The sequence below is a fragment of the Chiloscyllium plagiosum genome, chromosome 14 (assembly GCF_004010195.1).
Source record: "Chiloscyllium plagiosum isolate BGI_BamShark_2017 chromosome 14, ASM401019v2, whole genome shotgun sequence".
In the NCBI taxonomy this organism is placed as follows: Eukaryota; Metazoa; Chordata; class Chondrichthyes; order Orectolobiformes; family Hemiscylliidae; genus Chiloscyllium; species Chiloscyllium plagiosum.
Genome location: NC_057723.1, coordinates 65,983,120 through 65,993,823, shown reverse-complemented (window position 1 = coordinate 65,993,823; position 10,704 = coordinate 65,983,120). Strand labels below are relative to the sequence as shown.

At 44.9% G+C, this 10,704-nt stretch overlaps 1 protein-coding gene across 3 annotated transcripts in view; it reads right to left on the bottom strand.

Annotated features, from left to right (window-relative positions):
* LOC122556940 (T-cell leukemia homeobox protein 3-like) overlaps window positions 1-980 on the bottom strand; it is a 23,961-nt gene extending 22,981 nt beyond the window's left edge. For 2 of the 3 annotated variants that reach the window (XM_043704179.1, XM_043704180.1), the window contains exon 1: window positions 330-977. In XM_043704179.1, the coding sequence (XP_043560114.1) occupies window positions 330-732 (403 nt within the window). In that variant the 5' untranslated portion in view covers window positions 733-977. Of the gene's footprint in view, window positions 1-329 lie in introns of all 3 variants that reach the window. The other variant, XM_043704181.1, reaches the window with a different exon arrangement.
* Window positions 981-10,704: the final 9,724 nt, after the last annotated feature.

The following is a 10,704-nucleotide window of genomic DNA, read 5'->3' as shown; positions in this document are numbered from 1 at the left end:
TGAGTGTTGGGGTGTGTGTTGGGGGTCTCTGTGTTGGGGGTGTTGTGTGTGTGCGTTGGGGGTGAGTGTTGGGGTGTATGTTGGGCGTGTGTGTGTTGGGGTCTGTGTTTGTTGGAGTGTGTGTTGGGTGTGTGTGTGTATGTGTTGGGGGTCTGTGTCTGTTGGGTGTGTGTGTGTTGTGGTGAGTGTTGGGGTGTGTGTGCGTCTGTGTGTGTGTGTGTGCTGGGGATGTGTGGAGGTGTCTGGAATTATTGCCATTAGGGGTTGGGGAGTTTTGACAGAGCCCAGGGTATCAGTTAGCCTCCCCCACAGCCCTCCCCTCCCCTTACCTGTGAGTCTGTCCTTTGCAAACCTCCGGCTGCTCTCCATCCAGGGGAAGTTGAGGCTGCTCAAACCGGCCACGGTTGACACTGTGGGCATGGCCGTTTGAGGGACCGGGCGATGAGCCGGCACACGGATGACTCCGGCGGACGCCAGGCCGTTGACGTTCATGCTCAGGTTAACACTGTAAGATCCCGACACGCTGTCCTCGTATGTAGCCCCCATGGCTGGGTAAGCCGTGGCCAAGCCCGGGTAGGCGCCGCTGACCGGACTGCTCAAGTAACCGGCCTCCGAGACCCTGGCGCTGGACTGCAGGCAGCTCTCCTGGTCAGAGCCACTGAGGATCTGGTCGATGCCAAAGCTGATGGGTTCGTGTTGAGGCTGGGTCTGCGTGGTCCCAGACTGATCCATCGCGGAAAGGAGACCCCACCTCAAAACCCCCCAAAACAATTGCCCCCCTCTCCTTCCCCAAAAGAGAGAGAGAGCGAGAGAGAGAGAGACCCGCACAAATCTCCTAGAAGAAAATTCTGGTTAGTTCAGGAAATCCAAGGAGCATGTTGGTAAAGCGGGACTTTGTGGAGTCAAGGTGTGAGCTCTGAGAGTGGAGGAAGGAGGGAGCTCTCATCTCTCCGGCTCTGCATTGGGTTGGAGGATGTGTTCACCTTCTCCCTCCCCCCTCCCCACTCCTCCTCCTCCTCCTCCCCCCCCCCCCACCTCCTACTCCTCCTCAGCCCCTCACTGGCTGCAAGTGAAGGCCTCCCCCAGCCCCCCGGCCATTGGCTAAGCGCTGGCAAATCCACAGCGAGGGGCGAGCTCCGAACATCCCACAGCGCCTTCCAGAATCTCGAACCAGACAAAATTCGATGCCGAACTAAACTGGGCAACGCCAGCGATTTCCCGAATGAGCTTTTTTTTTTACCCGGCGGCCAATTGTCCCTGGAATACCCTGCCCCCCCCCCCCCCCCCCCCCCCCCCCTGACTCCCCCTTTCCCCCGACTCCAGGCCCTCGCTCCCCTCCCTGGGTTGGCTGCTCCGATCGACCCGGGCTCCAGACTGTCCCAGAGTCTGGGACAGGCCAGCCGAGCCGAGCCCAGGAAAACTCACGGAGTTTTGACGCAAGAGGCCGTTCGGCCCCTTCACAAGCCTGTCCACTTGTTTTAAGACACTAAACACTCGTGGCTATCTCAACGAATTGATTGCAAGGTCTCCCTTCTTGCACCAAAAAGGAGTGATACAAAGTTCGGAACGGAGTCACAACCCGGCAATCTCAGGGAACCGCTCTCTCGGGAAAGCTACGGTCCGGCTATCCGCTTTTCCAGCTCCCCCACCCCCGTGACAGGACTGTGCCAATTCCGATTCAGAGCCATGGTAGACTCGAAGCATTCACTCTGCCTCTCTCTCTCTCCTCAGACCTACTGAGTTTCTCCAGGGCTTTTTAAAAACAAAATTGTTTAACTATAAGCGCAATTCGTTTTGATTAGAATGAAACTGCCTGGGATCGCAGAAGGGATTTCGAAACCTCCAAAATTCCCCACTTAATTGCTCCGATTCCCCTGCCTGGGAAACTTGCGCTAGTGGTTCAGGGCAGGGGAACGGGGGCCCTCCCGAATTTCAGGGATTTTGGGGCCTGAAGGAAGGGAGGAACGAGCATAAAGGGCTTCAGTTTCTTTTAAATAAAAGGGCGGATGGCAGAGAGATAGATTTGCCCCGACTAATCGCTCCAGCCCGTTGCCGGTAAACCAGTCGATTGAGCTAATATCTATATAGAGTTTGTTTAAGACAAGTTGGCATTTGACAACGGTCCCTAGACACGCCCAGTCCAATAAATACTCCAAGTGTTGAGTATCAAACGAGTTTAGTCTCAGGGTCACGCTCGAGTCAAGCATCCTTGCTCTGACAGAAATGGAAAGAGGGAACACAATTTTACATTAATAAAGTCAGCATTTTATCAGCGCGTGTTAGAACCATTTGACGATTTTATAAAAAAAACAGCAACAATGCGAGAGTTTATTAGTTTTTCAGAACCTTCCCATTTAATTACACAAACGGGTTGAATCATTTAAATTCCGGTAATAAAAGCAGGGCAAACAGAGCGATTCTGGAGTGATCTCAGTTATTTCCTGATTGCGGTTTAGTGCATTAAATGTTCCTGAGATGTCACAGTCCGTGCATTTCAACAATTTTTTAAAAAAATGTACTTAAATAAAGTGCTGGGCACTTAGCAAAAACCACGGGAAAAGCTACCTCCCATCTGTGACAATTGAAAAAGCTCTTCTTAACAAGAATTCATTTCCTTCCAAGGAATTTTAAACTGTGATTTTTCATTACACATTCCATTAAGTAAACACAAATGATAAACATTTCATGTTTACTCCTAACCAGCCCCCTCCCCAACCCAGAAATTGACCTGTATTTGTCCTAAATCGATGTAAAGCGCCCCTTTCAGAAAGACCCACTTTCCCGATAGCTGAAACAGTTTGATGAACGGTTTTATCTTTCAAACGGTTTCACCCTTACTGGTGATAAAGTCAGCTCGGCAGCGCGAAAAAAAAAACAAATGCAGATCCCGGAAAATTAAAATCTCGTGTTAAGACTCGCTGAGTACGGACATTTCCAAAGAAAACGCACAGGCCACAAAATATACTGGAACATACTCTATACATGACGGAAAAACAAGGCATCTACAACTGATGTCAGTAAACGCAATCACCTCACTCTCTCTCACTCTCTTATATGTAGAGAATTAAAGTAGCCGTTCCAATTGTTCAATATTTTAATTGCCTATTATTAACACACAAATGATAAACTAAATTAAATGCCATGTTTATAAAATCCGGTATTGCGGATATGTGTTAAGCAGAATATTTGTGCACTAAGTTGGGTATATCTCGGCTTGGTATATGTACCTAATTAAATATACAGTATATAAGGCTTGTTTATATCGACACGATCACAAACAGAGGTATATTTGTACAGAGCTAATTCACGGGGTCTGGATGTGTACAGTATTAAATACACGAAACTGCCCCTTATCCGTAAACTGTAACTATTTGTATAGAATGTACACGAATTGGAGATATATTGAGATTGGATGGAAAAACGGAGAAGTGGACCCCAGGCAGTGGTTCACATTCGGGTCGCAGTGGGAAGTGGTGGTGACTGTCAGCAGCCGGGTGTTCCAATATCTCCGCTAGCCCTAGACTTTGTATTGAGATCGGAGTAAGTTCTGGAGGAGTCTTTTTCTTCTCCTTCCTGTGTTGTTTACAGCCGACTGTTAAACGCCAGAGCAGGCCCAGTAGGAACCAGCAAAGCCCGACAGGTTCACACCCCATTGTCCACGAGGTAGCCCCGACCCACAATCTCTCCAAATAGTTACCCCGTTCACTGCGGCAGCCGGAACCCGGGGCTGTTTCAATAAAAGGTTTGATCGGAGCTTTGCAATGAGGAATTTAATTTCCCTGTAACACGGGAGGGGTTGGGTGGGGGTGGGGGAGTGGAATTCATTTACAAAACTAAAATCAGCGACTCTTTTCCTGATCTGTGCGTTGCTGCTGCAGCTTGGAACTTTTCGCTGAAGGTGAAAATAAGAGGGATGTTGAAGATCTGAGGGGATTTTATTGTCTCTGGTTAAGGATCGCTCAGCTCCTGACACCAGCCACAGCGAACTGATCTCTCTCTTTCCCTCTCTGTCTGACTTTCTAATGGGCTCTTGCTGAGTGATTATTTCTCGATCAACTACCAAAAGGAGCAATCTGGTGGTTCTTCACTGAGAGCAGACTTTAATATCTTTGGACGCGGAACACCTTCACACGGCTAAATAAAATGCCGGGGTTGTGTTAATCAGCGATGTTGTTGCTGTGAATCGGATGAATTACAGAAAGAAACCCTAGAAATATTCACAGCGCCCAGCCTCACGGACTGGTCTTAACTTTGTAAAGGGGGATTAATTAAAACATGTACTGGGCCGTGGGACAAATGTAATCACTCAACTCATGGAACTTTGAACGCGTCAAGTTCAAATGAGCAGCGACAGCCCGGGCTGATTTCAAATTGCTAATCGGGAGGAAGGACATTTCGGTCGCTCTAAGATTCACTTTGAGGTGGGGTCTGTTATCCAGTCGCTCTATAAATTGACGCGAATTGCTTCTGTCTTTGTTACATTCCGTATGTATAACCTTTGGTGTGTTTGCATGTTCCATAAAACTTACATGGAGTGATGTTACACGTGGAAACATTACAGAATGTTTTACAAAAGTGAACAGTATTTGTATTAATAAAACAAAAAAAAAACCCACTATGCACAGGATGACATTATTCTTTTAACAAACGAGATATATAACAAATATTCGTTACTGTACAGACATATGAGCACTGGCTTTGGTACATATTACATTTTATGTTTATATATAAACACTGCCTGTAGAAAATATAAAAAGTGTGCTTTTTAAAATAAGCAAACACCGTTTATGATGTACATTTGATATTGTACATTTAAGTAAGCAATATTTGTGATGTGTTTGTATGTTTGTGTACGTAAATACTACTTGCTTTGTACACTTCAGCTTGCACAGATTTACCAACACCGTGTCGAATACACACCATTAATTTACAATGTACAAAGGTACTGCTTATGTCTATTTACATACAGGCACTTCCGTTAATGTGTGGATTTAATTTAGCGCCTATAAACAAAATTAGATGTTAGATTAATTTTGTACATTTAACTCCAGCCACGGGAAGACTGTAATGCAATTGGATGTTAAAGAAATACATCTACAGTGTATACAAACACGAGCTCAAACTGACTACAGACATTGCAGAGAGCGAGTACAGTCAACTTGCCAGATGCATAAATCATGACATACCGTGGTTAAAGTTTAGCACATTTATAAACGCATTTTTACATTTGCATCTGTCCACACATCTGGTCTATAAATCCATCTTAATGGACGTTGCCACGTACAAACTGCAGCCGCCGCTTCGTGACAAAAGGATTGGATTGCTCGTTTAATGAATTCCATTCTATTTATTTAATTCGGTTAAGGGTTAGATAAAACGCTGTATCGAATCCCTGAATATCCGGTTGATATTAAAAGCATTTTCTTACTGTTGATCTATAAGGATAAATCTGGGGAATTTTTTGGACATTATTCTCTGTTATCTGTCCCAGCCGTAACATAATATTTAACACCCATTTAAAAAAAACGTCATGGCGAATAGATAGCAGCTAGAGTGTGAGAAATCAAGTTATTTACCGAGCTCTCCGAGGCTGCGGCGCTAGTCGTTTTCTTAAACGACTATTTTGAGAAGTGACTGGTTGAGGTATCTGCAGTATTATTAAAATCTTCAGGAGAGAAACGGAATGAACGAAAAAAAGCAGAGTTTAAAGCGGACACGGACCAAAATTAGGGAGAGAAAGGCGATTCTCTCAACATTTACAGCAAAAGGAAAAAAGTTCCTAAGATTTTAAAAAAAGTAAAGCTATAAAGATACTGACGGGTTTGCTGCAGGGTTGGAGGTTGGCGGCGGATCCAAGGCGCGAGACATTGACTAACCGGAGAAATCCCACCGCGGAGACTGAACATCGTTACCTCGTTGTTATTTTATTACAAAAGGCATTTGTAGATTCTAAATAATTTGATGCAGTTCATTGAAAATACTGCCCCATGTGTTCTCATTTTGTTTCCTTTTGAGTAAACCTATTGATGAAACAATGTTGCAAGGGGGTCGGCAGACGCTAACCGGATGGGAACACAACCGAATGAATTCACAAGCCTGTGCCCCAGGTCTGTACATTTCAGGTTAATAATTGGCTTCAGATCTGACCCAACTTTGGGGGAATCTACTTGTAGGAAAAATCGTAACAATTAGTAGGGGGTGAAGTCACACCCTCAGAAGCTGCCCTGACGCCCCATGATATATAGACGGGGTTAGCAGCCGTCCCTGATATTGTTGAGGGGGGGGGGGGGGGGTGCGGGGAGTGGCTGGCTCGACCTTTGGCTTCCCTCACCCTGAGCCCCAGTCTCGTCTCATGGTCTTGCCCTATCCAAGGGAAGAGGACTAGAGGCGCTTGTTGAGCGGACCGCAGTGGAGTGGTGGAGGGGGAACTGGAGAGAAAGCGAATGGCGAGGCGTTCAGTAGGCTCTGTCTCGCCTTGAGGGTACATCGCTCTCACCACCATAGAGTTTCTTTTGGAATGGTTACAAAGGGACGTTGGGCTGGGGAGTGATATGGAGTTACAAAGAATCATAGAATCCCTGCAGGACATTCGGCCCAAAGACCCACCCAGAACGCAACCCATGACTAATGCACCCAACCTACACATCCTTGAAAACTGTGGGCAATTTAGCTTGGTCAATTCACCTAACCCGCACACCTTTGGATTGTGGGAGGAACCCCCACCCCCATCCCAGACACGGGGAGAATGTGCAAACTCCACCCAGACAGTTGCCCGAGGCTGGAATCGAACCCGGGTCTCCGGCGTGAACCATTAAGCCACTGTGCCGTCCCAAATGATTTTAATTTGGATAAATACGAGGTGCTGCATTTTGATAAAACAAACAAGAGCAGGACTTGTACTGCTAATAGTAGGGCCCAAGGTAATGTTGTCGAACGGAGAGACCTAGGGATTCAGGTATAAAAGGTCTATGAAAGTTGAGCCACAGCGAGACGGGGTGCTGAAGAAGGCTCAGCACACTTGCCTTCATTGTTCAGACCACTGAGTGTGAGATTTGAGACTTCATGTTGATGTTGTACATGACAGGAAGTGACAGTTGCAGGTATCGTTACGAAATTGAAAAGACATTTAGACAGGGACATGAATAGGAAAGGTTTAGAGGGAAACGGGCCAAACGCAGGTAAGTTGGATTAGTTTAGTTTGGGAACATGGTCTGCATGGACGAGTTTTGTAGAATCTCTTACTGTGCTGTGTTCCTCAATGGCTCTGTGAGAAAGGGGAGAGTGTGAACAGCTGAGAATGATTGAGACAGTGAGTGGATGGGTAAGTATGAGTGCGTGTGAGAGTGAATGTGTGAGTGGGCGAGCGAGTCAAGGTGAATGAGTGACAATGAGGAACGAGCGAGTGGGTGAGTATTAGAGAGTGAGTAATAGTGGGCGAGAGTGAGTAATAGTGCGTAGGCGACGGTACGTGAGTGAGTTCGTGCAAGAGGATGTTAACGTAACAAGTGAGTTCCAACTGAAAGTCGGAATTATGAATGAACAGGAGAGTGAGTGGTAATGGAGTGTTTGATATAAAAGAATGAAGCAGAGAGTGAGGAGTTGAGAGGTTGAGAGAGAGTGAGGGACTGAATGTGAGTGACCGAGTATTGTGACAGTGAATGTGAGTGTGTACGGTTGCGAGTAACTGTAGGTGCGTGGGTAAATGTCATGAGTGAGTGAGTGTGAGTGAGCGTGTGAGAATGTATGTGAGTGAATGTGAGTGCGTATGTGTTTGCGTGTACGTCTGAGTGAATGTGTGTGTAAATATGTATATGAGCATGTGTGAGAGCTTATATAATGTGTGTGAGCGAGTATATGAAAGAGAGCTTGTATAATGTGTGTGTGAGCGAATGGGAGCTTTTATAATGTGTATGTGTGTGAGCGAGGGTGTGAGAGTTTATATAATGTGAGAATGTGGTGAGTGTGTGAGAGGCAGTTTATATAATGTGTGCGTGTGAGAGCGAGTGTGTGAGAGTTTATATAGTGTGTGTGAGCAAGTGTGAGTTTATATAATGTGAGAGTGAGTGTGGGCGAGTGTGTGTGTGAGTTTATGTAAGTATGAGGTTGTGTGAGAGCGAGTGTGTGAGAGTTTATATAGTGAGTGTGAGGAAGTGTGAGTTTATATAATGTGAGTGAGTGTGAGCGTGTGAGAGTTTATATGTGTGAACGAGTGTGAAAGTTTATATAATGTACGAGGGATTATGTAATGAATGAGTGTGAGAGTTTATATAATGTGAGAGTGAGCGAGCGAGTGTGTGAGAGAGTTTATGTCAGTGTGAGGTTATGTGAGAGCGTGTGTGTGAGCGAGTGAGTCTAGTGCCTCCCGGAGCTTGGAGAGGGATTTTCATCGCTCTATCTCAGCTATTTCTCACGGATGAACGGAGCTGGCCCTGGGCACTGACCAAGAGGCAATCCTTTCCCTGTCCTGCTGAGCTTGCAGCTTCACGGAGATTTCCACAACATCTCCGACTTCACATTGGCGCAACTCAGATGATGATTCTAAACGTCAACCCATTCGCTGTTGGATGATAACATGCCTGTAACTCAGAGAAGGCTCTGGGTAGTGGTATAGTGAAGAGGGAGGGCGGCTGTGAGGAGCTTGGAAGGTCAGGGTAATGAAATCCTTGGTCCAGAGTGTTGAAGGAGCCGTCCCGACTGGAGGGATGTTGGAACCGGCTCTGATTAGATTTGCTCCGCTTGTCTTGGGTCGGCTACTGTGTCAGGAACGGATCAGTGGTTTTTAGTTCCGCCCTGGGCCGCGGCTAATTGGATTCTCAGAGAGGGACCAGCAACCTGGCGGGCAGCAGCCAGCAGGTTCCTGCCTTCGGAGAGATGTCCTGAGGCAGCCCCAGGCTCTGGCTGCAGCCTCCGAATACCAAAATAATAAAGAACAAACACAAACAGACAGCCCGGAGAAAGAAGAGGTTTTGTTAGAGATAATTGAAGCGAGCACAGAGCGGCATATGTATTATAGTGGGACGCTTGCCCCGGGCTATATTTTTATTGCATGCGTCTGGTGATATTAATTTTCACTGTGTAAAATTTCACACTGGCCCTAGCAGACATTACCAGTCATATGCAAAAAGAGCTTGAATAATAAATGAGGAGCTTTAAAACGAATCTTAAACTGTCAGCTATAGGACAATATCACAAAAAGCAGCGGTAAGTAATAGTATATTTAAGTGACTTTAGTATGTTTTTATTAGAATGTATTTAAACTGATATCTGTATTATTCTGTAAAGGGTCTGTTGGTGAAAATGTTGACAGGAAATCGTCAGCCTCTGAGAAAGTAATCCCACTTCAGGAACAGGCAGAGACAGATTTTAATCCTTGTGTTGGCGGCCACAGAAACCGAAAGTTTTATCTGATCCCAGCACTGAGCTTTACCTACTCCTTTTCGGGGGCGAAGCTGCATTTCTGGTCCTGTACTCATCACAGATAGCTGTACCCATCACAGAATTATCATATCTATCACAATAACTGTACCCATCACATTTGATTAGACCCATCAGAAACAACTGTATCCCTTACAGATAATTGTACCAATCACCAATAACCGTATCCATCACTATATCCATCACAGATACCTGTATCCATCACAACTAACTGTACCTATTACAAATAACTGTGCCCATTATAGATAGCTGTACCCATTAGATATAATTGTATGCATTACAGATAAATGTTCCCATTACTGGTAGCTACTAATTGCCAGATAACTGTACCTATCACCAATGACTGTATCCAGCACAGACAACTGAACCCATCACAGATAACTGTATCTAGCATAGCTGTGTTCCCATTACCCATCACTGATAGCTGTGTGCCACTGATAAATATCTCCATCACAGATGACTGTAGCTATCATAGATAAATGTACCCACATTATACATAATTGAACCCATCATAGTTAAATGTACCCATTACAGAAAATGTATCAATTACATTAATAACTATATTACAGATAACCGTACCTCAATACATGATAGCTATATCCATTACATGTTCATCACAGGTAACTACTCATTGCAGATAACAGTAGTCTTCATAAATGATTGTAGCCATCATGAATAACTGCACCTGTTACAAATAACTGTATCTCTCACAAATAACTGTAGCCATCACAGATATCCAAACTCAGATAACTGTACCACCACAGGTAAGTGTATGAACCAGCAATATATGTACCTCTCAAAGATAAACATCCCCATCAGCAACAACTGTAGCCATCAACTATAAATGTAACTATTACAGATAAGTGCATCCATTGCAGATAAGTGTTGTAACCATAACAACCATACCCATCACAAATAATTCATAACCATGACAGAAAACTGTACACAGCTCAGATAAATGTGGCTATCACAGATATTTGTAACCACCAAGGATAACTGAATATTTGCCAAATGTAACATTTGAAGCTAACTGTACACAGTATGGATTATTGTAACATGACAGATAACAATATCCACCACAAATATCGGTACTCATTGCAGATGTGACTACTGTCACAGGTACTGGGTCAATGTGGCAGCAATGAGTCATCTGCATCCATCAGAGATACCTATTCCCATTCCCTATAACATTTCTTAATACTGTTAAATTTATACATCTGATAGAAATATTTATCAGAGGTAACTACATAGTGATGAGTACATATCTAC